The 27,892-nt window shown below is 41.3% G+C and overlaps 1 protein-coding gene across 1 annotated transcript in view; it reads right to left on the bottom strand.

Annotated features, from left to right (window-relative positions):
• Nucleotides 1-351: 351 nt before the first annotated feature.
• LOC126253282 (delta-sarcoglycan) overlaps nucleotides 352-27,892 on the bottom strand; it is a 564,870-nt gene continuing 537,329 nt past the window's right edge. The window contains exon 8 of the mRNA XM_049954506.1: nucleotides 352-2,569. Coding sequence (XP_049810463.1) covers nucleotides 2,381-2,569 — 189 coding nt within the window. The 3' untranslated portion in view covers nucleotides 352-2,380. The remainder of the gene's footprint in view (nucleotides 2,570-27,892) is intronic.

Raw genomic sequence — 27,892 nt, 5'->3', positions numbered from 1 at the left:
ATGAAAATGTTTTACCCGTTTTATTGCCAATTACTGCAGAGGCAAATTGATTCTGTCATTGTAGGTATTTTAATTGTATTACGTTAGTCTGAGGGAATAAATTAACATCTTACGAAAGGTTTGAAAAGTAGCTATGTATTTAAAAGAATGTTTCTTACTTTGTGAAATTGCTTGCTGGAAAATCTGCAATTGCCTTAAAAATTATAGGTTAAATGCATATTCATGAATAATAGCAAAGGGAGATACCGAAAAAACCAAACATAGACTGCTGAAATTTTACGTGTAGATAAAAAATTTATATTTGCTGAATCTGTAGACACGAAAATGAAGTAATTCTAAAACATGAGAATATATTGAAAAATGATTCCAAGTAATTGATATAAAGAATAACATGGTGAGATGCAATCAAGGTCAATAGGTAACAAATTGATAATAAAATATATAAAGACTGAGAAACGCAACAGACTAAGAGGTTTATAGCCTTCCATTAAGGAATGCAATCATTATCACCAAGCACCTTTCACGAAAGAAGACAACAGTTTTGAGGCACAAAGCTGCAAGTGTTATAAGACAGATGATCTCTTGGTATAAACTTCTGAAATAAAATTCTTAATGTTGGTTGCGCCACGCGGGATTAGCCGAGCGGTCTTAGGCGCTGCAGTCATGGACTGTGCGGCTGGTCCCGGCGGAGGTTCCAGTCCTCCCTCGGGCATGGGTGTGTGTGTTTGTCCTTAGGATACTTTAGGTTAAGTAGTGTGTAAGATTAGGGACTGATGACCTTAGCAGTTAGGTCCCATAATACTTCATACACATCTGAACATTTTTTTGTTGGTTGCGAAACATAAATAACGCTTCTAATAACCAAAGAGAGAACTGAAAGGTAGTTGAGAGGTTTCAGCCGCTGCCGAACAATCTTTATGGCTCTTAATATGAAATTCATATGTTAGCTGAGATTTCAATACGAGGTTTCAACTATAACCAGTCAAAAAATTAAATGGTGATCTACAACAAACGCAGATTAATGAATGCAGAGAAATGTGTGAGCAGAGTGGAGTGACTAGTACCACATAGTGTTTATAGCGTTTAGGAGTTATCATACTTCAGATTACATGAGCCTTTCACTTATATACATATAAAGTAAAAAAAAAATTGGTGGTAAGGGAATTATGAGCCTGTTTACTTCTCCTGATTTTTTCATCACTTGGTTGACAAGTTACAGTTTTATAGCAACCACAACTACCAAAGGCTGCAGAAACTATCAACTGACGAAAAGGTGGAAAAAGCTCAATAATGGCACATAATCAAAAGTTACAAGTGGTTATGTGGATAGCGAGAGAATCTGCAGGAACGGGAGAGATATGAAAGGGTAAAACCCAGTGTTGAAGTGCTGGACATACCAATGGAGTGTGATTTCTTTCTCAAGGAAATAAAGTAAAATGAAGCTAGCGAACCAGATGGTCTACTTTTCATGTGGTATACTGTACCCTTGATATGTTTGAATAAGAAAGTTTTAAAATAAAAACTGAAATAGGATTGTGAATGATGAATCCTGTCTTCTTTCTGTGATTGACAGAATGTGTATTTATGTCTGTTCGACACGCTAAAAAAAGTCCAATTCTCGTGAACGGTGTTATTAAAAATATCATATTTGTCATAGTATTGAACAGAGGAGTGAAGTCGAGAATGCGGTTGGACATCACGAAACAACTGTTAACTCCATGGGTTCTCCTTTTTCTAATGCTAGCCGTGTAACCTGGAGTGTTCGAAACGAAGTGTGTTGCCACTTAAACGGACAGAGAGGCCGTTATCGATGTATAAAACTAGTCTCTGCAGTTTCCTCCCCATCTTTATGACACAACTTCGGAGATAAATCAGACACTGTATGCAAAGCTATCTCTGAAAATGTGTCTCGCATATGAGGACGAAATATCAGTGAATACTTGCATTCATCGAACACAGCCCCTGAGCCCAGAACTTTTAATTGAAGTACGCCCCAGTTGTTGAAGCATACATTTTATTGTTGAAGTGCACGGATTGGTCCAAAACGTGAGTTGCCATTAACGTTTCCGGAGCCACGTAAACATGTGGGGGGATAATAAAGCATGACCAGAATGACCAATAATAGTGAACCTTAACGAAAATTATATCCTTAACACTGTATTATCATTCTGGTAACTGTCGTAGTTCCATATACGGCTATTTATTAGCTGAGCAGCTAAATGCATTTTTTACTCGTGTCCGTGGAAGTGAAGGGTAGAGCTGCACTTGGACCTGAATGTAAATTGTGGGTCGTAGTTGATGTTGTGAGCTTCCGCAGGCACCATCGGTGGTGGTGTCAGATGGACCCGTAGCAGGCGGTAGTGAAGTAGCTGTCGGGCCTTCACCGGCAGACAGTGGAGGTCTCCTCGATGGCGCAGGCGCCGGTGGCGGGCGCCATGAAGAGCTTGCCCGTGGCGCAGACGCACAGCTGGTACACCGGCTGCGGGGGCGGCGGCGCTCGAGTTCCGTGCCCGTGCACGTGCGCCGTCTTCAGGCCCGGCATGTACACGTTGGGTGAGTCCAGCCGCACCTGCGCAACAGGGAAGCCACCGTCAGCCAATAGGGAACGGAAACCAGGCACACCACACACGACCAAAGTACAGTGCTGGAAATCTGTTAAGGAACGGTAGTGCAACACAAGATGATATGGCAGACTGGCAGTGGACAATGAAGGTACTGATCAGACAGCAGCGCTATAAACTGTATTGGAAAAATGTGCTGAGCGTCAAATGATGAGTCAGTAACTAGAGCGACTTGCTAAAACACGTGTCAAGATTCTTAATGGACTAGTGAACGTAGTACACTTTTCAAGATGGTACTAACTGAGCCGGAGTAAAGTTACATCTACATCTACATGATTACTCTGCAATTCACATTTAAGTGCTTGGCAGAGGGTTCATCGAACCACAATCATACTATCTCTCTACCATTCCACTCCCGAACAGCGCGCGGGAGAAACGAACACCTAAACCTTTCTGTTCGAGCTCTGATTTCTCATATTTTATTTTGATGATCATTCCTACTGTGGTGTCACAGCCAGACACCACACGTGCTAGGTGGTAGCTTAAATCGGCCGCGGTCCTGTAGTACATGTCGGACCCGCGTGTCGTCACTGTGTGATCGCAAACCTAGCGCCACCACAAGGCAGGTCTCGAGAGACTGACTCGATCTCAGCCCAGTTGTACGGACGACAGAGCTAGCGACTAGACGTACGAAGCCTTTCTCTCTCATTAGCCGAGAGACAGAATAGCCTTCAGCTAAGTTAATGGCCACGAACTAGCAAGGCGCCATTAGCCTTACAGTGATTGTAATTAATGTCTCCTTTGTGCGATGTACCACAATGAATGAGTAAAGATAAGTATTATACCAGCTACGTACTTTTCTTCATAGCATTAATTACGTATCCTGTTCCAGTACTTCACGCCCGTCTGCGTTAGTCTAGCGTGCCTTAAGCCACCTCTATCTACAAGGTGTTGGCCCAGCTGCCGACACATCACATACCTACGTAGGTTCGGCTCAACAAAATATTTTCGCATTCGGAAAAGATAGTTGGTGACTGAAATTTCGTAAATAGATCTTGCTGCGACGATAAACGTCTTTGCTTTAATGACTTCCATCCCAACTCGCGTATCATATCTGCCACACTCTCTCCCCTATTACGTGATAATACAAAACGAGCTGCCGTGTTTTGCACCCTTTCGATGTCCTCCGTCAATCCCCCCTGGTAAGGATCCCACACCGCGCAGCAATATTCTAACAGAACGAACGAGTGTACTGTAAGCTGTCTCTTTAGTAGATTTGTTGCATCTTCTAAGTGTCCTGCCAATGAAACGCAACCTTTGGCTCGCCCTCCCCATAATATTATCTATGTGATCTGTCCAACTGAAGTTGTTCTTAATTTTAACACCCACGTACTTAGTTGGATTGACAGCCTTGATAATTGTGCTATTTATCGAGTAATCGAATTCCAACGGATTTCTTTTGGAACTCATGTGGATCACCTCACACTTTTCGTTATTTAGCGTCAACTGCCACCTGCCACACCATACAGCAATCTTTTCTAAATCGCTTTGCAACTGATACTGGTCTTCGGATGACCTTACTACGGTAATTTACAGCATCATCTGCGAACAACCTAAGAGAACTGCTCAGATTGTCACCCAGGTCATTTATATAAATCAGGAACAGTAAAGGTCCCAGGACGATTACCTGGGGAACACCTGATATCACTTCAGTTTCACTCGATGATTTGCCATCTATTACTACGAACTGCGACCTTCCTAACAGGAAATCACGAATCCAGTCGCACAACTGAGACGATACCCCATAGGCCCGCAGCTTGATTAGAAGTCGCTTGTGAGCAACGGTGTCAAAAGCTTTCAGGAAATCCAGAAATACGGAATCAACTTGAGATCCCCTGTCGATAGCGGCCATTACTTCGTGCGAATAAAGAGCTAGCTGCGTTGCACAAGAACGATGCTTTCTGAAACCATGTTGATTACGTATCAATAGATCGTTCCCTTCGAGGTGATTCATAATGTTTTAATACAGTATATGCTCGAAAACCCTACTGCAAACCGAAGTCAATGATATAGTTCTGTAGTTCGATGGATTAGCTTTGAAAAGCGCGCCGCAGCGCGTAGCGTGAAGCAGTCGCCCTCCGTTTTCTGGCGGTGGCGCCTTTGTCGTAATTGAAGGCTTCGATGCCTCCCTCTAGCGGGAAAGGGGAAAAGTGGGCTGTTCGCGTGGGTTTAAGAAGTGGTGGTATGGGCTCTCAGGGAGAGTCGGCAGTCGGGGCATCAAGAAGCGACTTCTCTGCCGGTGCTAGAGGGACAGCACGCAGACCGCGGCATCAACATAAGCGACGCGAGCAGCGGCTCCGCGGTATGGGGCGTTAACTGCTCGTCGCGAAAGGAATCTTCATGAGAGTAGGTCCGCAAGGGGCCTAATCTGCAGTTCGGCCGTATGCTGTCGACCGGCGAGGAGGTTCTGAAAATCGGCGCGCCATCCTGCGTCCGTTGAAAACGGCTGGCAGCGGGCGGCTCGGCTGAGCATTTAGAGGTAGTGCGTTGGTTCAGTTCTGGGAGTCGTAACGTACCAGAAGTTGAGTATTGATTTTTAACAGTTTTTATGAAGTTCAATTGAATTCAGTTTACTTATTCTTGTTAATTATACCAGCCATATATATGAGTTTCCCGCCATTCATTCCCGTCTGCCCACCCGCAGGAAGGTGGTAATATTAGAGAGGTAGGTCCGTTTGTCCCCTTTGAGGACAAAAGAGGGGGGAGTCAGAGTAAATCTGTGGTTCGGATTGCTTCTTTCCCCTCCCACCTTACCTACGGGTTTGCCGGCCGGGCTGGCCGAGCGGTTCTTGGCGCTTCAGTCTGGAACTGCGTGACCGCTACGGTCGCAGGTTCGAATCCTGCCTCGGATATGGATCTGTGTGATGTCCTTCGGTTAGTTAGGTTTAAGTAGTTCTATGGGACTGAAGACCTCAGAAGTTAAGTCCCATAGTGCTCAGAGCTATTTGAACCACCCTACGGGTTTATTCGACTGTTAGCCTCTGCCATGTCTGTGAAACTCTAAGGCACCAATGACTGTACTGTTATAATGCAAGGCACTAAGACCTGATCCATTCTCTCGCCTGCCATAACTAGTATTACTAGACTCACGTGTAAAAGATACTCTAGGAAAGAAGAAAAATTCCTTTTGCCTCGTGGCAAGAAGTAGTCAGTTGCATAACGAATTCCTGCTCATCTGGAAGCTGTAACTTACGTAAATTTGTGGTTATGTATATTTGTCTAAAATAAGTAAGGTTGTTAATGTACGCCGTAGTGGATTTTTTATATTGTTTCTAGTCAGCAAAAACTGTTGTGTGTTTTTCCAATTCAGTACCTTTTAAGGCTTTTACTCAACGTGCTTATGTGTTTTATACAGGTAGTTGGTTATTAGTGTGTTTTCTTGCCATGCAAAAGTATGCCATTTCATTACCGGTAGAAATTGTTGCCTTGAAAGGATAATGTTGTGAAAGTTCGCAAGTCCTACCTGGCGAGCATGTGTTTTTGCCGTAAGTTGACTGGCAGAAATTGTAAAATTTGTTTCTTTTTTTTAAAAATATGTTAATGTTATTAACAGCGAGTGTATCCCCCGTGTGAATGACTCATGTGTTTGGTTTTACTATTTTGAGAACTTTTGTAAACATGATGGTCTTTATATGTTGCAGACAAGTTAGATACCGCGCCATTTAATGAATTGAGTGAAATTCACCTGTAATTTTGCTGAGCTTGAAATATTATACAGCGTCGCATTGTATACGTTAAATTGCTTGCCTGTACTTGCCGTTTACTGATAAGAATTTTTTTTATAATAATTCAATAATTTAAAAGTCCTTTGCTACCGTAAATTGTGTCTTATTTGTTATATGAATGTTGGTCTTTTTTTAAAAAAAATATCGTAAAGTCTTGCAACAAATTTAAATAAAGAGTGTTATTGAAAATTGTGCGTAATTTCACCAGTTATTCCTTGGCACCTACTTCCACTTTACAATTAGTGTATTGATTGAGGTTAATAACCTTTGGTGAACCAGTAGTAACTTTACGGTTCACTAACGAACAAAGTTCCTTCAGTTCACTGTCAGATGAAGGCCTAGGAAGGATGGATATCTGCCTTGAAACATTGCAAACATGTTACATTTGAGTTACGTGCTGTGAATGAATGTTCGTATCGATGGACCCAGTAAGGTTTATGCTTGTATGATCCTCCTGCTGGCCACCACACGAATGGCCATTGCTGATCACATAGTTGGACGAAAATATTTGCTGGGGTATGCGGCCAAAGATGTGTATCACATCTTTGGGCGCATACGCAGTGGTTCGGTCCTCGGGTGAAAAAGGACGGAGCACGTGCTGGAGCGTTAGTCACCTCGGCTCACTCTGGAGATGGCTGGACGGTATTCAGCCGAAATACTAAAATAAGAAGCTGATTTTATGCGGCTGCACTCCTGAAATGTTATGGAACGGTCTTTACGCCGCGAAAACATGAAGATGCACATCAAAGTCTATAACGAATGAGTAATTGGGCATTGTTCGTAACTTTAGAATTAGGATAGCTTGTCTTAGTTCTTCTTTGAGGAAGCTCTGTCAAAATGGTTCAAATGTCTCAGAACGCTATGGGACTTAACTTTGAGGTCATCAGTCCCCTAGAACTTCGAACTACTTAAACCTAACTGCCTGAGGCAGGATTCGAACCTGCTACCGTAGCGGTAACGTAGTTCCAGACTGTAGCGCCTAGACACGCTAGACCACTCCGGCCGGCTGGGGAAGCTCTGTAACATTCAGCTGAATCTTACATTTCAAACCTGGTTTATGATCAGAGCTGGCCGTAAACATCGACCTTCGTGCCCTTTTGAAAAGGTACACTTCGATTAGCCAGTTTAGAACACACGTGGGAGGTTGCGGACGATTCCACGAAGTTTTCTGTTCTAATTTCATCCGGTAGGCATCGTTGTGAACAGGGCAGAAAGATTTTAAGGTTGAGTGAGCTTTTGCAGCCGTTAGGCATTTTTAGCGATTAGTTGAATACAGCAGTCAGGTGAGGACTAAGATGGCTTTCTAAAAAGTTGGAAGTAGGCAGAGAACATGAAACCACTACGTGGGTAAGACACGCTTTTACGGGCGCTCGTAATGTAATGAGATCTGGATACGATTTGTTCGGTTATTCATAATAGGATGTAAGTGTTTATTGAGTTACATTCATTCAAGCTCCAAGAGTATTAATTCTCCTTAGAAGCGTATGCACGGTAAAATACACTACTGGCCATTAAAATAGCTACACCACGAAGATGACGTGCTACAGACGCGAAATTTATCCGACAGAAAGAAGATGCTGTGATATGCAAATGATTAGCATTTCAGAGCGTTCACACAAGGTTGGCGCCGATGGCGGCACCTACAACGTGCTGACATGAGGAAAGTTTCCAACCGATTTCTCATACACAAACAGCAGTTGACCGGCGTTGCCTGGTGAAACGTTGTTGTGATGCCTCGTGTAAGGAGGAGAAATGCGGCACGTCACGTTTCCGACTTTGATACAAGTCGGATTGTAGCCTATCGCGATTGCGGTGTATCGTATCGCGACATTGCTGCACGAGTTGGTCGAGATCCAATGACTGTTAGCAGAATATAGAATGGGTGGGTTCAGGAGGGTAATACGGAACGCAGTGCTGGATCCAAACGGCCTCGTATCACTAGCAGTCGAGATGATAGGCATGTTATCCTCATGGCTGTAACGGATCGTGCAGCCACGTCTCGATCCCTGAGTCAACAGATGGGGACGTTTGCAAGACAACAACCATCTGCACGAACATTTCGACGACGTTTGCAGGAGCATGGACTATCAGCTCGGAGACCATGGCTACGGTTACCCTTGACACTGCATCACAGACAGGAGATGGTGTACTCAACGACGAACCCGGGTGACGAATGGCAAAACGTCATTTTTTCGACTGAATCCAGGTTCTGTTTACATCATCATGATCGTCGCATTCGTGTTTGGCGACATCGCGGTGAACGCATATTGGATACGTGTATTCGTCATCGCCATACTGGCGTATCACCCGGCGTGATGGAATAGGGTGCCATTGGTTACATGTCTCGGTCACCTATTGTTCGCATTGACGGCACATATAACAGTGGACTTTACATTTCGGATGTGTTACGACCCGTGGCTCTACCCTTCATTCGATCCCTGCGAAACCCTACATTTCAGGTGGATAATGCACGACCGCATGTTGCCGGTCCTGTACTGGCCTTTCTGTATACAGAAAATGTTCGACTGCTTCCCTGGCCAGCACATTCTCCAGATCTCTCACCAATTGAAAATGTTTGGTCAATGGTGGCCTAGCAACTGGCTCGTCACAATACGCCAGTCACTAGTCTTGAATAACTGTGGTATCGTACTGAAGCTGCATGGGCAGCTGTACCTCTACACGCCATCCAAGCTCTGTTTGACTCAATGCCCAAGCGTATCAAGGCCGTTATTACGGCCAGAGGTAGTTGCTCTGAGTACTGATTTCTCAGGATCTATGCACCCAAATTGAGTGAAAATATAATCACATGTCACTTCTAGTGTAATATGTCCAATGAATACCCGTTTATCATTGGTGTAGCAATTTTAATGGCCAGTAGTGTATTTCTGAATACAGCTGCTTTTCCGCTAGCAAGGCATGATCATGTTCCCGCTACGGTCGAAGGTTCGAATCCTGCCTCGGGCATGGATGTCTGTGAAGTCCTTAGGTTAGTTAGATTTAAGTAGTTCAAGGGACTGATGACCTCAGATGTCAAGTTCCATAGTTCTCACAGCCATTTGAACCATTTTTGAGCATGTTCCCATGGATCAGATTATCTCTTCAACAGTTGGCCGGGTCTTTTGAAACTGAGCAGAATGAATATCAGGGCTGATATCTATCTACATTTGCCTCTGACGGCTTTTACGAATTTTACTCTGGAGTTTCTTTTTTTTCCGCGAACTCATATTGAGGTGTCAGCACGGTGATAAAGTTGCTAAGTTGCAGTTTTCCACACCACTTTCGAATGTTATCAACGCTATACAGGAAAAGTAATTTGAGAATCACTGGTTATCTTGGAATCCCCGCTACCATAGTGAAAATAATTTCTAGGTTTGGTCTACTTCACATGTGATGCTAATATTCATTAGTTTTTCTCCCTTTCCTTGTAATGTTGATTTTTTATTTGATGTAAATGAGAGGTTATTAGAGATATTTTGTGTCTATTTCCATCCACGTTTTCGCCCTTATCCAATGCTGATGTGAGTGTAATGTTCATGCAGTGCAGCTTCAGGAGCCATAACAATAATCTTTTCATGTTTTTGATGCTTGCTGACTGAGTTGAGAGAAGTGACTTTGAAAGGTAATAAATGTTAAATCTCCCCTCCACGTGCGTGACGCTATTTCCGCACTTCTGCTGTAAGAAATGAGAGTTTTCTTGAAAACAGCATTTTGATGCAATCCATTCCCTGCCTATCGTGTGAAGTCATTGTTTTCAATTTACGTTGCGCTTTCTTATATAATTTGACGGGCAACGTTCATTAACGAACTCACACGACATTGCAAGGCAGTGCAAGCAAGTTTGAAAAGAAGAAGAGATCCTAAACCCAAACGCAGAGTTGTAGCCTTATAATGAGTCAGTCGTTGCGACAGCCAACGAGTGTTTGGATTTGTAAGAAGTGTTGATGTCGCATCTGCAAAACTTTGTTAACGGTACTGTTATATGTATTGGAATGAATAGTGGAACAATAGAAAACCGAAATTAAGTCGCAAACATTGCGTATTGGTCCGATTAATTTCAAAGTCAGTACACAGTATGGGAATTGGTTAGGTCTTATATTCCAGACTGACTAAATCTTAGTGTTGGAAGACGACAGTTCATCATGAGATGGAGAAAAGAGGAGCGTAAATTTTACTGACAGAAAAAAATCACAGTACCAAAAAGGAGTTGTGCGACATACACGAAAGTTGGTAGGCGTGTTTCCACATCTGAAAGAGGACGTCTGTTCAAGTTTCCCACCAGTCGTGTAAGAGTGACGATAGCAGCACTGCTGTAAGAATGCAAATCAGGCTTGCTTTAAATACATGCTGTAATGGTCGTGAGCGAAGTTTCCTTAGAGATTGAACGTGGCGAGTTGATGTTAGTCAAGAATACCTTTAAGGCGACAAAGACACCATTATCAACACCTCACTGAGCTTGAACGAGGTTGTGAAAAGGGCTACTGGATGCTGGATATTCCTTGCACAATGTTGCAGAAAGACTTGGCAGGAATGTGGCCACTGTACATGATTGCTGGCAGCGGTGGTCCAGAGAATGTACAGGCACAAGAAGACCGTGCTCCGGAAGGCCCCGTGGCACTACCAGCAGGGAAGACCATCGTGCTCAGTGTGTGGTTCTGGCGAAACGTACCGCATCTGCGAAAGCAATGTGCGCAGCAGTTGACACCTGTTGTGTACACAGTTCCGCGTAGTCAGCGCGTACACAACTTTCCCAATAGAGCGCGCCCCACTAAGCACAACAGCGCAGGCGCAGCGCTCGTTCGTCTCAGCACTACGAGACGGCGCTGTCTTAGAGACGGACCAAATTCTGCTTCCGCTGATCCGCGTATTAATATGTCACGCAGCCAATGAGATTGCTGCTAACGTAGAACCTTTTCTCCTCGCGGATCACACTCGCGCAGTGATACCTGAACGCGCGAGGTATTATAACGAGTGTACACATCTCCGATTAGTCAGTCTGCATTAGTCTGCAGTCCAGTTTCAGTCTGCGCCTAATAAGATTACCATATTCCTGTACATAGCCATGAAGATAAATGTATAGACACTTCGTCAAGTATCAGAGATATGTGAGAATATGATCAACGTACCAAGACCAAAGGAACTTCAGATTGTCAGTTGTAAATAGCATCCAGAATCAAGTTAAGTAAGGATTATGATTGTTATTATTTTAATAAATGTGTGTGAAAATTAATGAAGTTCTGTTTAAAGTTGGTCACCGTCAATCTGCTACTCTAAGCATGCAAGTGGCATTTCTACCGTCTGACCTAACGACAGAAGATAAAGACGCCACGATAAGACCACGAGACCTATTGCTGACACTCGCCTACTTCATTAGAGCGACAAGTCAAATAATCTGATGGTGTGTGTACCGAAGGTCTTACAGTACGCACACCACAACACCATAATGGTACAACGAACTGTTGAAAACGGGTTATTTCAAGGACAGCTCCGAGCCAGGCACCCTGTAGCGTGCATTCCATTGACACCAACCACCATTTGCGACTTCAGTGGTGTCAGGCTAGAGTTCACTGGAGCGAATGGTGGAGGTCTGTTGTGACGAAAGATGGTTCTGGCTGGGTGCCAGTGACGGCCGTGTGTCGGTAACACGTTGCCAGTTGAGGGCCTGCAACCAACCTGTCTGCGTGCTAGGCACATTGCACCTACACCTGGACTTACGTTCTGGTGTTCGATTTCGAATTACAGTAGGAGCACTCTCGTGGTTATCCCACGCAACCAGACTGCAAAACTGTACGCCAATCTGGTGAACCGACCTGTTGTGCTGCCATTCATGAACAGCGTTCCTGGGTGTGTTTTACAATAGGATAACGCTCGACCACATACCGATATCGTAATCCAACTGCTCTAGAAAGTATCGACACGTGGCCTTGGCCTGCTCCATCCCTAGATGTGTTTCCAGTCGAGCACGTGAGGGACATTGTCGGACGACAATTCCAGCTTCATTTACGACCACCATTAACCGTCCCTGTATTGACCGACCAGGTGCCACAGGCACGGGAACTCCATCCCGGTAACTGAGATCCGGCACCTGTACAGGACGAAGCATATGGTTAAGTTGGCCATTACTGCACCAGCATGTGATATTTGCAATGACTCATCTTGCACTTATATTAACCTGTGATTTTGCAATTTTAATAACTGACATATGTTACCCAGGCAAATGTCTTCCGTGATTTCGTTACTCTACATTAATTGCACAGTTCTACAAATAATTTTTTTTCTTCTTGCCAGGTATATTTGAACGTATACTGGGTATACTTGGTATGCTGAATCTGAATCCAAAAACGGATTTCCCCAATTGGCTCTAGTTTCTTAGAAACAGGATATCTCTGATGTGTAGCGTTTAATCGTTAAATTATCAGTAAATCGGTTGTGAATTCCATAACTCTGTTTGCCTATTCATTTTATATTTTGTGACTGCGTATGTACAAATGTAGTATCTTATATGTTACACGTTACAGAGGAGAATGTGCGATTATGGGACGTGGTAGTAATTTGAGATACCCTCTTGTGTCTCACAATTTCAAGGAGAGTCTGTTGGTCACACTGCTCCATCGCAAGTCAGGGTCCCCCACCCCATTGTTTGTGCTCAGAGTGGGAGTCGAGCAAAGAACGAGCGTACGAGAGTACGTGCTTTGTGTAATAGCTGTTAAAAGTTTTTGTTAGTGAAGAATTTCTCGTTAGTTGTATCACGAAAAAGGTATGTAACGATTAGTTATTACTTTATTATTAGTTAAATGTAAGTTATAGATCATATTGTAAACAACACTGTCTTATTAGTTTCACCTTATGATATTTATAATACTATATTTTTGCAAATATAATTTTTATTTTAGTTTATTCTTTTCATATATAAATATGATTTCTTCATGTGGAGGTTCTTTTAACTCTCCTGATGTGTTCTGCTATATTTGTGGAGAATACACTCTGCAAGAACAAATGGTTCAAATGGCTCTGAGCACTATGGGACTCAACTGCTGTGGTTATTAGTCCCCTAGAACTTAGAACTACTTAAACCTAACTAACCTAAGGACATCACACACATCCATGCCCGAGGCAGGATTCGAACCTGCGACCGTAGCAGTCGCACGGTTCCGGACTGCGCGCCTAGAACCGCGAGACCACCGCGGCCGGCTCTGCAAGAACAACGGAAGAACATCACTGACTTTGTCAAACAGGACTATCTTGCGTAGTTTGAGATTAAACTGGGGGACCAAGATAAACATTGTGCTCCTCATAAAGTTAGAAAAGCTGTGAGGCGTCTTTACGACTAAATGAGAAGAACTCCCTACAACCAGGAACTAAAATCACAGCTTACAGGACAAGAGAAGAAGATCTACTTCCATACTTCAGTCAAGGTGATGCACCTGCTTACTGCTGTGACAGCCCTGGTTTACTGCTAAAAGTGGGACTACCAAAATATCAGCTTCAAGACTGAAGGCTTTTTATCGATTGCTCAACCAGAAGCCTAAAATGTGTGTTGTTGCATAATAGTAACTGCTATGCATCCATTCCAGTTGGCCACTCTACGAAACTTCATGAGTAATACGAAAATATCCAGCTGATTCTCCAGAAACTTCATTATAGTCAACACTAATGCCCTACCTGTGTTGGTTTAAAAATGGTTAAATTTTTGCTCGGACATCAAAGTGGCTACACAAAATTCCCTTGCTTTATTTTTATGTGGGACAGCAGGGCAAAGCATGACCACTGGGAAACAATTTCATGGCCATGAAGGAATAGCTTTACTGTAGGACTAGCTAATATCCTAGAAGAACTTGCTTTGAATGATTATGAATATCAGGCAGCTGATAGATATGGATACGCGATAAGTGCACCGAGTTAATGCATGAAACAAAGCAATTGCTGGAAGTTAGCAATCTGTGTAAATGTATCGTAGGCACAATTAAGAATGAATCGTCATTTACTCTGTTAAAACATGTTTTGTCTATCTAGTGGTTAACAGAAAAGGGGATCAAGTACGTTAGCATTGCGTACATTTTATACTGTATACAGCCAATTCCGTTGCCGTTTCTATAACGTCAGACAGCTGTCCCTTTCACATATTTTACTGCTTACCCAGCGCTTTCTCCAAGGTTTTTAATTTCCCTGGCCAACATGGTCATCACACGTATTCCACACTGAGTATAATTTAGGGTGTGATGGGACTGATCAATCTCTACAGTTCCGGTAACATCTTTTGAACAATTACAACAATACGCAGAAGAACTCTTCGAAAACAACAAATTTAACAATTGTATGGTCGTTTCTATCCAAGAGCTGACATAGAAAAGCTATCATGGATATCGTACACCACGACAGTGGACATACATATAGTGTACAAAATCTTTAATAGAGCTTCATTAACGTGAATCTACTGCTACAGGTCGAACATACTGCATTTTAAACAAGAGCATGCAGAGGGCATGAAAATAATTTACTTTCGGCGGAGTATTTGTCATTTAAGACAAAGCAAAACTGTCTACTGTGTACGAACGTGAACAAAAACTGCTTAATTTCGTGGGCATTGCTCAGCTGAACACTTCGAATGGCCAATCACGTTTTATGTGTTTTATAATCAACATGAGAGTTAGGAAGGAAAGAAATTGGGTGATCCAAGCATTCTCCTTAAGTGTGTATTTCTGTGTGTAATTCCTACATCACACTGGAAAATATGTCTCCATGGACCTGCTGCCGCTGTAAAGGAGATGTACTCTTCCAGATCAAAAAGAGCCTATGAAAGATGTTTACGTTCAGCGAATCAGAGATCTAAATACTAGGGAATTTTGAAAGCAGGGCCAACTGAGGTGGTAGAGAGGGAGCGAGAGAGAGAGAGAGAGAGAGAGAGAGAGAGAGAGAGAGAGAGTGATCCAGCAATGCTAGCTGGAAAACTGGTTGTTTTTACGGCAGGGTGACTCACTGCGGACCATCAACGAATGCGTGAACTTCGCTAACAAACAGGGAGGAAATACTTTCCTGCCAGTGTTCTCATATAAGGAACTTATTGGTTACCGAGGTTTCTGGTGGCTGAGACTGTTGTCTTTTCGATCCCTTCGTTAATTTTCAGTCACCTTCAGTCATTATGCACAGAAGTCCTCATGAGGACTTCCTTACCTAAATTCTCCAGCACACATCTCATTGCGACAAAAACAAAACCATAACCTCGACAGATCAGTGGATCTCCAGAGACCATGCAGAAAAAAGAGAGGCAGAAATAATTCGTGAAAAGTAAATACCTATAGTCCTACCTAAGAAAAATCACTGGTGTAAGAACAAGAATGGGTAATATCTTGAGGACACTCGACTTAGTACAGTTTATAAAAAACTGATCAAGCACTATACATTTGAGACAGTGAATAATATATTCAGTGGCTTGGGCTCGCTTTGCGGCTCCTCTTTAATGTTACGGGAAAGCATCTTTGCAAAATCACTGTCCAAGGACACTCACAATCAATAAAATTAATAAAAAAGGAACATATAATGTTTTTGTATAACGAAGTCTCTCTATGAACTTTCTCAGAATATCTTCTTACTTAAAACAGAATACAAATGGCAGCTACTTATTAGGGAGTAACAAAGATATTTGTGGGTACATCCTTATATCTTAAAGCAGAAGAGACATGTAATGTTATTTTAAGCGTGTGAAAAGAACAGAAGAATACAGATTAAGGACACAAAATTTATAGGGTCTCGACATCAAAAAGTGGAAAAAAAATGAATCAGGAAAACGATCTGTACGCATAAGATGGTATAAGATTGAGGAAAAATCAGAAAAAGGATGCACGTGCAGAAAGAGAGAAAAAGATAAAGGCAGTGCCATCTTCACTTGGTAAGAGGGAAAGAAATACAACGTATCGTATGAATGAATAAATACTTGGAAGAAAAAAAATTTAGCAACGGAAGGAATAGCTCACAATTATTTTTATCTCAAAGAGATTATACTGATTCGAGTCACTAACTGTAATAATAATAATAATAAGTGACTGACAAGATGCTGCTCTACTGTCCTACACCTTTCCGTATCTTCTTATAGCTGTCTCTGGGTTGCTCGTAAGCCTTCTGTTTCGTGTCCAGATTGTTCTGTTCATTTGAACCTAATTTGACGGGCATGCCAATTTAATTATGAGTGCTTCAGCTGTTGTAATAAACTTTTTAATCGACGCAGACCACCCGCGCATGTTTGCATTACAAATCAGATGCTAATCTAATCCGTAATACAAACAAAATTGGTGTACTTGATAAACGAGCAACGTAATTAACCGCGAGTTTTCAGACCATAAAATCTAAAGGAGCAGTTTCTTGTTTTATACCCGATGATACGGCTAACACTGAACTTGGCCAAGTGTAAATGTTTCGGTCCCTGAAATATGATCGGGAAATACATGAGATAAATGCCTAAAAAATTCTGGCCGAATGAAGTATTATGTTGTGAACGGATAATTATATAAGTCTAACATAGCTACATACACCACAATTAGAAAGTTCGAGCCACTGCCCGACTGTCATTGAAGTCGAACTGAGAAACATTTCGTGATATGCTCTCTGTTACGAAGTACCAGCTCAGCCTCAACCATAAAGCGACAAACGTCTTTTAAACACCGCAGCGCTTATTCACTTCATCTGTTTGAAGAAAAACTTCGAGATGCAAAAGACAATTTTCTTTACTTTTACCCATTTATTGTTCTGTCGTACATATTGCTAATTGTTACCTTGTCCTGTCTTCATACTAAACACTGCAGCGGTATACCAGACAACAACGCCAAAAACTATGACAGGCTGTATGGAGTACGTTCCATACGACACCGCCCGCTGATAACGTCTGGCGTTTTGTAAGGCTGATTAATAAAGTTAAAACAACACTTTAGGTTACACATATATTGCTGAAATATGAATGATGTGACGTGTCACTAAATAACGGGATAAAAAAAGGTATACTAAAAGCATCGGAGATTTTCGTTCTGTAGACGTGGAGAAGATATTCAGAGGCCTCTGCTCACGAAACGATAGCCGTAACTCAAGATTCGGGCTGATAGCGGTATTAGCTTCCCAACTGGCAACGCTACCGTATCGAGGGTTATCCCCGCAGCTATGACAGAGGTCAGCCTGGTGTGGGAAACGGAAGATGGCAGTGGCATGAGCTGCCTGTCTATGAGGACAACGCTACGACCAGCAGTAACATCTTATTTAATTCAGTTATTATTGGTTTCCCCCGTCGTTTGCTTGATGCACTTAATTAAAAAAAAATTTCGCACCCGACACGTTTCTCTTTTACTTGCAAAGCATTTTCTGTGCTCATTCCGCAAAATATAGATATACATGTTTTTACACTTCTATTGTTTTAGATTAAAAACAGTAGTTTGTTTATTTACGATGTTCCTGCCCCTTGTTCACATATACCGCAAATCACTGCTTTCTCCCTCTTCGTTAGCGGAGGTTGGTGTCGAAACAAATTTTGTTACGCTTATGCACTTGGCAGTTTTTGCCTTTTTGCCCTTTCTTTTACGCTGCATTGGCGTTATTTTCACTTCATCTCAGTTCTGGATATATAACTGCTGTTACACGTGTTCTCAATCAGCCCAGTATTATAGCTGGGATAATTTTTATGAGATTTTTTGTTGCTTATCTGAAGGTGGTAGTTTTCTTGTAAGGTGAGGAGGTATTTTTTATTGTTCTTTATCCTTATGACTCCCATGCCTGTGTCTGTTAGTAATTTTATATTGGTTTTGGTTTAAGCGTTCTGCAAAAGCTGAATGATTCGTCCTATACTACCATGGTCTTACATGTCCTTTGTATCTGGTGTCAACTGTTCTCCTGGTTTGACCTACCTGCCTTCCATCATATTTATTGTACATCAGTCGGTATATTCATGATTTCTGATATGGATCAGTTATTCCTGTTGTTCCGGAAAGTATAACTGAAATAAATTGTTGATTTGGTGAGATGTTTTTATGCCTTGTTTCTTGACACTATAAGATATTCCGCGTAATATCTTTTCTTTGTGATTCTTCCTAACGTCGTGTTGTTGCCGTTCCTGTGTTTTGTATGTTAGTTTGTATAGCATTCTGGTCTTGTGTTGCTAACAGCGGGGTGATAATTCTTTTCTATCAAACTCAATAAAAAGTTTGTTAACAAGTAGTCAGAAGTAGAAAACTTTTTAATAATCAATTTTTAAGTGTTGTAGAGAAAATAGGATCCAGCTTTGCATTAGAAAATGCAAGGCAGTATATGGAAGAGGCTATACTTATGCAATTTGATAAAACTGAAATTCACACCTCTCCTACCGAAATTAGGAAAATAATACATTCGCTCAAAAGTAAAAGCTCAGATGAAATTGAGGCCATTTCCAACTGAGTGCTAAAAGTTTTAAAGATGGCTGCGTGGTCAGCGACTGTTTACAAATGAAATTTAAAGCAATTACAACCCTCGGTCGCAAAAATTAAGCCTTTTGAACTGGTTTCGGCACTTCTATGAGTGCCTTCATCAGAAATAAAATATTCAAACTGGCCTATAGCATAAGTAAAAAAATCATGGGAAAATTTTTTTTATAAAAAATACTGATAACAGTACAAGAAAGAAACAGTACTTAGATGTCACGTGTAAAATAAATATCAAGCGATAAGCTTTAGCCACAAAATTTTTGAAGTAGAATATGTGGAAACCAAGCCACTGTGGGCAACTCACATATATCGAGTTATAGGTAGCATCAGACTGAGGCACCCACGTTGACAACTGCCAGCAGGTGAACATTGCACCAAGAGTGGCATCTAGTAGCTGCAGATACAAACTGCCTTCTTAATATTCAGAATATAGACAAACGAATATTATGATGAACATAATTTAGTACGTGAAGTAAAAGACAATATTTTTTTGACAACAGCAAACAAAGTAACATTTCGTCTGCATAAGAGATTAGAAGTACAATTAAAAGCATGAAAACACCGTTATAGAAAATACAATGAGGTCTGAATGACACAGCCTGTAGAAAAACTATATAACATGAAATGCAGCCAATATAAACCATTTAACTAACGAAAAGTTATGAGTGGACTTAGACAGAAAAGTCATTTTGGTAACTGCATGAAGGAACCCGAATTAAATATCAAGTAACGGCTTTCTACCACTGAAGAAGTTTTTCTTACATAATTGTAGCTGCTCATTAAGAGTGAGGTTATCATTTTGAGAAAGATGTTTCAAAAGTCTGTTGCCACCTGATCCTTGACTTGTGTGAGCAGCCCTCAGTGGCTTGCCTTCCAGGTATTCCTTAAAGAAATTTTGTGAGTAAAGCTTTATCGCTTGATATTTATTTCATACATGACATGCTAGTTTGAATACTTTATTTCTGATAAAGGCACTCATAGAAGTAGGAAAACCTGGTCAAAAGAAATAATATTTTCGACGAAGGGCTTTAATTGCTTTAATTTTAATTTGTAAACAGTCGCTGACCAGCAGCCACGTTTAAAACTTTACTAACAAAATGTCAGTTTGGTTTTCAGAAACAAATTTTCGACAGAAAATGCTATATATGCTTTCAGTGATCAAATATTAAATGCAGTGAATAGCAGAACATCATTGGGATATTTTGTGATCTGTCAAAGGCTTTTGATTGTGCGAATCATGAAATTCTTCTAAATAAGCTTAAGTATTTTGGTATGAGTGAGACAGTGCACAAACAGTTTCATTCATATTTAACTAGAAGAATGCAGAAGGTTGAAATTAAGAGCACAGATAGTCTGAAAACATCAGCAGAATCCTCTAACTGGGGAGGTGTCAAGAATAGCATACCACAGGGTCCAGTCTTGGGTCCCTTATTGTTCTTAATATTTATTAATGAGTTGCCAGTCTATATTCATGAACATCCAAAGGTAGTTGTTTTTGTTGATGATACAAGTATAGTAATCACACCCAACAAACAAGAATCTGCAGAGGTAATTGTAAATAATGTCTTTCGAAAATTATTAAGTGGTCCTCTGCAAATGGACTCTCACCAAATTTTGAGAAAACACAGTTTTACAATTCTATACACTAAATGGCATAACACCATTGATAAATATAGCCTATAAACAGAAGTTTGTTGCTAAAGCTGAATACTCAAAATTTCTGGGTGTGACCATTGATGAGAAATTGAAGTGGAAGGAACACAATGATTTATCTGTTGAAACAGTTAGGTTTAGCTACTTCTCCTGTTAGGGTTACTGCAAATTTAGCTGATAAAAATATCAGTAAATTAGCCTACTATGACTATTTTCATTCACTGCTTTCATATAGCATCATATTTTGGGGCAATTCGTCATTAAGAGCGAAAGTATTCATTGTACAAAAGCGTGTAATCAGAATAATAGCCGAACACCGCACAAGTTCACCTTGAAGTCATTTATTTAAGGAACTCAGGACATTCACAGTACCTTCGCAATACATATATTTACTTATGAAATTTGTTATTAACAACCCATCCCAATTCAAAAATAACAGCGAAGTGCATAACTACAACACTAGAGGAAAGGATGGTCTTCACTATTCTGCATTAAATCTCATTTTGTCACAAAAGGGGAGAATTACGCTGCCACAAATATATTTGGTCATTTGCCAAACAGCATTAAAAGTCTGACAGATAGCCAAACAACATTTAAAATCAAATTAAAAGAATTTCTTAATGACAACCCCTTCTACTCAATACATAAATTTTTAGATATGTAGTAGCAACAGTACAAAAATAATTAATTATTTTGTGTAAAGAAAACTTATGCTAAATTGACACATACGACATCATTACGAAATTTCGTATTCATGATCTATGGAGCAAGTATTAATGTATGCATGTATTACTATTTCTTGATTTTATTATTCAGCTTTCTTACTAAGATTTGATTGTATCTATTGTTTGTGGCTATTTTTATTATGGTCTTCATTTCCGTTTGATAGTGAAATGAAATATCGTATGGAGGGGGCCTCGTAACGGGTAGATCTAATCTCCTGGTGCCAGTCTTTTGAGGTGACACCATTTTGGTGACTTACGCGTTGATGAGGATGAAATGAGGATCATGAAGACGACACAAACACCCATCCCTGAGCTGAGCAATCTCCAACCCACCTGGGAGTCGAACCCTGACTCCCCAGCATGACAAGCTGGCGCGCTGTGCACTCAGCTACGGTGGTGGATGTTTTTGACAGTGGTCCGTGACTAATGACTCTGTGTTTAGTGTGTGGTGCATGTATCTAAGTGCTGCCTGCTTTTGAGAGTGCAGGTGCTGTGATGTCTTGTGTATTATTGCGTCTGTTGTTGTCGGTTTTCGGTATACCAGGTGCGACAATAAAGTAATAGACTGACTTTCTTTGCAAGGTGTGGCAACCCTACAGGCTTGCTTAGGCACAATATCTTTGACCTTGGTCTATAAGCTGCTTCTAGTCCAAGTGCCATATCGATGCAACTGCTCAGTCGTGAGTTGTGCTGTAATACGTTAACACGTGTTTGTGTCTCTCGTCACAGAAATGGAACCGCATTATATTGCGCTACGGTATGCCATTTCTTTTTGCGTTAAATTGGATGAAACCACGACAACTTACGGTAAGCTTCAGAAGGCTTTTGGAGAGGAAGTTATGTCAAGAGCTCAAGTTTTTCGTTGTCATAAAATGTTTAGTGAAGGCAGAAGGAATGTTGAAGGTGAAGACCGCAGTGGACGACCATCAACCTCACAGACGGATGTCAACTTGGCCACGGTGCGTGAACTCGTATGATTTGACCGAAGATTATCTGTGAAAATGATTGCAGAAGAACTGAACATGAATCGAGAAACGGTTCGTCTAATAATAACTGAAGATCTGCATCTACATCTACATCTACATCCATACTTCGCAAGTCACCTGACGGTGTGTGGCGGAGGGTACCTTGAGTACCGCTATCAGTTCGCCCTTCTATTGCAGTCTCGTATTGTTCGTGGAAAGAAAGATTGTCGGTATGCCTCTGTGTGGGCTCGAATCTCTTTGATTTTGTCCTCATGGTCTCTTCGCGAGATATACGTTGGAGGGAGCAATATACTGCTTGGCTCCTCGGTGAAGGTATGTTCTCGGAACTACAAGATCTTGGTATGAGAAAGGTTTGTGCAAAAATGGTCCCCAAAAATCTCACACCACAACAGGGAGAAACACGGAAAAATGTGGCAACCGATCTGTTAGAGAAAACGGAAATCAATCCAGGATTGTTGAGCCGTGTTATCACTAGTAATAAAAGTTGTTTTTTTCAGTACGATCAAGAGACAAAACGCCAAAGATCGTAATGGTGCTCAAAGCGACCACCCCGGCCAAAAAAAGCTCACATGTCAAAGTCAAAAGTGAAATGCATGCTTGTGTGCTTCTTTGATTCCAAGGGAATTGTTCATAAAGAGTGAGTGCCTCCTGGACAAACAGTTAACCAATATTACTACAAAGAAATTTTATAATTTTAGAAAGACTTCGTAAAAGAATTCTGATAATTGGATTCTGCATCACGATAATACGCCATCCCATACAGCCCGGTCAGTACAGCAGTTTTTAAACTCAAAACAATTTCAGTACTACCACAGCCACCTTATTCACCAGATATCGCTCAGTGTGACTTTTTTCGAAGAGTCAAAACGGCGGTCAAGGGACACCATTTTCAAACAACACAAGATGTCCAAAAAGCTGTGACGAGGGTCTTGGAGGATATTACAGAAGATGAGTTCCAGAAATGTTACCATCAATGGCAGAAGCGCTGCAGAAAGTGTGTGCAATCAGAAAGGAACTACTTTGAAGGAGACAACACTAAACTTAACTAAAACAGTAACCAACATTTTTTTTCACATCAGTTTCATTACTTTATTGTTAAACCTCGTACGCCAAATGTTCATTGTTCTGAATCTTTATGGTAACGTCCAAGAAACTTATCTGCCTATTTTCCCTTTTTTTCGGTTGTAAAATGCATCTAATAGTGAAAAGAATTGATTTCGGTATATAACTGTCAATTTTACTTTTTGGTTCAGAAATCAGGCACAAATTGTCATCCGTAACCTAATCCAGTATGGATGTAATTTTATTTGGCACTATTATGCTGACTACGGCCTGTTCTACATTTTTGTTATGGTTTCAGACATTAAAGGTCCCATCGTATTTAATTAAATGAGTAAAAGGCGACAAAGGCAAGATGCCATGCTGTTCCGTCATCCTGAAGTTACATGAAGTACCTTAATTTAATAGCAAAAATCGTCGTCATTTACAAAGAAATGAAGCCTCCTAATTGTACCGTCTTACTTGGAAAACTGGGAAATATCATGAGCAGCTGATCTACATCTGACCTGGAAGGAAAACGACATCACTACCTGTCAAAAGTAAAGCACCGAGACGATTTGGCCGGATGTCAATATAACTTCTTAAATGTACCGCTCCATCAGCGGATATGTAATTGATTAGCGGTCTAATTCTCTGCGGCTGGTAGAACGGCCACCACAGTTAATTAGAGTTGTTTTTGTTTACTGTTCTTACCACGCCTGATTGAGTATGTAAGGGCCACGAACGCTGCCAGTGTTGTGTGATTTCTTTGGACTCAGAGATGTCGCATACTCGAGTGGGAAAACGTAATCGGCATGTGACAAAGTTTGAAAAGCTCCTTATTGTGGGCCTCCATTGGTCGGACCGGTCGAATCGTGCAATATCAAAATTTTTCGGACATTCGGATATGACAGTGGTCCGATACTGGACTGCATAGGAACGTTAGGATAGGAATAACCGAGAAAGATGTCTCAGTGGTTAGCACACTGGACTCGCATTCGGGGGGACGACGGTTCAAATCAGCATGCAGCCACCCAGATTTAAGTTCCCGTGATTTTCCCAAATCGTTTCAGTAAGATGCCGGGATGGCTCGTTTGAAAGAGCACAGCCGATATCCTTTCCCATCCTTGACACAATCAGAGGTTGTGCTCCGTTTCTAATGTCCTCGATGTCGACGGGACGTTAAACCCAATCTTCCTTCCTGGGGCAGGAATACTCGTCGTCGAGGTTCCGGTCAACAGTGTTCGATCATCACCAGGGAGGTTCATCGTATTTTGCACCAACAACATTGTAAGCCCTTTTACAACTTCGACTTCCATCCGGGAACAAGTAATTGGCTCTTTAGAATGTTCTGTTCATCCCTAGCCATTGGTACAGTAGCGGCAATCAGACTAGATAATTTCCGTCCCTTGGGTTGACTGGCGTTAACGTAACGACACAAACGACTGCGCTTGTAGTTATGCCGTAAGTAGGAAACATGGACTGCTCCGGCTGTTGCAGCGACCTGCTGAGATGTCTCGTTCTTCCATTCTTTGGTGAGGCGCAGCAGCGTTACTCCCGGCGTCATGGTGAGGGGAGCGATCGGTTATGACTTCAGGTCACGGCTGCTAGAGGCTGAGGCAACTCTGACGGATATCCTACTTGACCAAATTTCGTAATCACTGGGATAACATCAAATATTATGTCAGTCTGTTAAGTATCATTAGTTTCCTCCGCGCCTTTTAGGAGCTTCTCTTTCTTTTGTCAGACAGTGAGTTTCGGACTGAGCATGAAAACCTGATACATAATTAAAGATATTTTGTTGACAGCCTTACTATATTAATAGTTGTATCATCTGAGATGCTTAAATACATGTCAGTTTAATCCTAACAATTCCCAGGCATGTTCTATAACGCACATTACCAAGAAGGGTTACTTCACTGACACCCTAAACAAAAAATTTAAAACATCGTTAATTTTTGTTGAGTTATATCAACAACACGCTTTCTATATAGGTACTGATGGGTAAGTAGGGTCCAGAACCTGAAAATATATTTTAGCAAACTCTTAGCAACATCAATGCAGTTTCACTAAGGTGTACCAACGACTTAATGACCAACACTGAAAAATTTAAAAACACATATGTCGTTCATTGTTGTTGACTTTCAGTCTATACACACGTTTTAAAGAGATGCTGATGTCAATCTGGAAATACTGAATACGACCTTGAGTGGGGAATGTGATATCTACTACTGTGACTACTTGAGTTAAGTTTAACTGAACAATTTGAAACGTATGTGGGATCTGATAGAACAGTTCATTAAAAACAATAAATGTTTTTTCAAACTTTAAAAATATAAAGTAGTTGACTAGATTACAATATTTTGAGAAGGTGGGCATAATATATCTGCGAGGTATAATACGAGCAATATGGTATGCTACACATTGGTCTTGTTGTGTTAATTATTTAATGATTATTGTGGTAATAAACGCGCACCTGTCTTCTGATGTTATATACTCCATAAAGACCATGCAACGAAACTAAAGTGAATATTTATATCACTTCAGGAGTACTCCCCACAGCCTGACCTACGATGCAAAATAGACTATAGTCATGTCTTGCATAAGGCGAAAGTGTTCTACTGTATGAAGTGACGCTATGAACGAAGCTGTATCCCTGATGTAAGCAACGATTGTTTGCTAGGGCAAGAATTACTTTCATTGAGGTGAGGAGTACCTAACGTCTTAATGTTACAATAAAACAGAACCCAACGTGTAATGAAAGTAATAGTCTCTATTGAAATTTTCTGGCAGATTAAAACTGTGTGCCGGACCGAAACTCGAACTCTGGACCTTTGCCTTACGCTGGCAACTGCTCTACCATCTGAGCTACCCAAGCATGACTCAAGACCCGATCTCACAGCTTCAATTCTGCCAGTACCTCGTCCCCTACTCTCCAAACATCACAGAAGCTCTTCTGTGAACCTTTGCAGAACTAGGCCGGCCGAAGTGGCCGTGCGGTTAAATGCGCTGCAGTCTGGAACCGCAAGACCGCTACGGTCGCAGGTTCGAATCCTGCCTCGGGCATGGATGTTTGTGATGTCCTTAGGTTAGTTAGGTTTAACTAGTTCTAAGTTCTAGGGGACTAATGACCTCAGCAGTTGAGTCCCATAGTGCTCAGAGCCATTTGAACCGTTTGAACCTTGCAGAACTAGCATTCCTGGAAGAAAGGATATTGCGGAGACATGGCTTAGCCACAGCCTGGGGGATGTTTCCAGAATGAGATTTTCACTCTGCAGCGGGGTGTGAGCTGGTATGAAACTTTCTGGCAGATTAAAACTATTTGCCGGACCGAGACTCGAACTCTGGACCTTTGCCTTACGCGGGCAAGTGCTCTATCATCTGAGCTACCCAAGCATGACTCAAGACCCGACCTCACAGCTTCAATTCTGCCAGTACCTCGTCTCTTACTTCCCAAACTTCACATCCCCCACGCTGTGGCTAAGTCACGTCTCCGCAATATCATGTCTTCCAGGAGTGCTAGTTCTGAAAGGTTCGCAGAAGAGCTTCTGTGAAGTTTTGAAAGTAGGAGACGGGGTAGTGGCAGAATTGAAGCTGTGGGGACGGGTCGTGAGTCGTGCTTGGGTAGCTCAGATGGTAGAGCACTTGCCCGCTTAAGGCAAAGGTCCGGAATTCGAGTCTCGGTCCAGCACACAGTTTTAATCTGCCAGAAAGCTTCATATCAGCGCACACCCCGCTGCAGAGTGAAATATCTCATTCTAATAGTCTGTTGTTTACATATTCTTGAGATTGTTATGTTTGGTTTTCATGTACGTAAAGGCGAACACATGCATTTGTTAGTACATTCCATTATGAGTTTTATTCAGTTTAATTACTCTCTGTGTGACAAAAATTGTATATTCATTTTATAAGGAGGATAGTAGGCTCCTTGGTTTTTCTGGAATATGTGTCCATAGCTGTATAATATGTAACATTTTGGAGAGGATAAACATATGTTGTAGAAAGTTTTTTAGGGTCATTCTAACTACAGTTTCGTGAAATTAAAACTTTCCCTCTTGATGGTGGTTCATTAAACGCGTAAGAGCAATCACATAATTCAGTAACCGATGCCGAAAGCTAAATTTGAATGTAATGTAACTACCTTTATTTAGTGCATGTCTTAAGTGAATGGAGGACTTTTTTATGATTTGCTGTATTGATTATTAAATTTATTTACATATGAACAATTTAAGGATTCAAGGAATAAGTAAAACTAATACTGCATTTATTGTATTGCGACATAAGTCCACAAAGTCAAGTTATACACCAGAATGAGAAGACCTGGAGCTACATGAAATAGATGTATTTCATTGTGAAATCATATTCATAGTCAGGGACACGGAAGCGGATTTTCAGCATGTAGTTTAATAAAAAACAGCGTAACATTCGAGATGACTGTTATCTGTTCTGTGCTGTCCCTCCTAAGAAATATGTTAGGAGGAGTATCCCGTTGGAATCATATATTACAGTAAGACGTTCGAAAGGAGAGATACGATTGTGAATTCATATCTCAAACTAATTCCGGTGCTTAACTGATTGTGTCATCATCAGGGTGGAGCTATCACGAGAAACTGTAGTGTAAAGTAGACTCACAAACAATGAATATTTCAAAGGCAAGTTTACGGCACTACCTTGTTTGCTGAAGCATAAGGGACTAGACCAAAGCTGTTCTCA

The sequence above is a fragment of the Schistocerca nitens genome, chromosome 4 (assembly GCF_023898315.1).
Source record: "Schistocerca nitens isolate TAMUIC-IGC-003100 chromosome 4, iqSchNite1.1, whole genome shotgun sequence".
Lineage (NCBI taxonomy): Eukaryota > Metazoa > Arthropoda > Insecta > Orthoptera > Acrididae > Schistocerca > Schistocerca nitens.
This window is presented reverse-complemented; position numbering and strand designations above follow the sequence as displayed.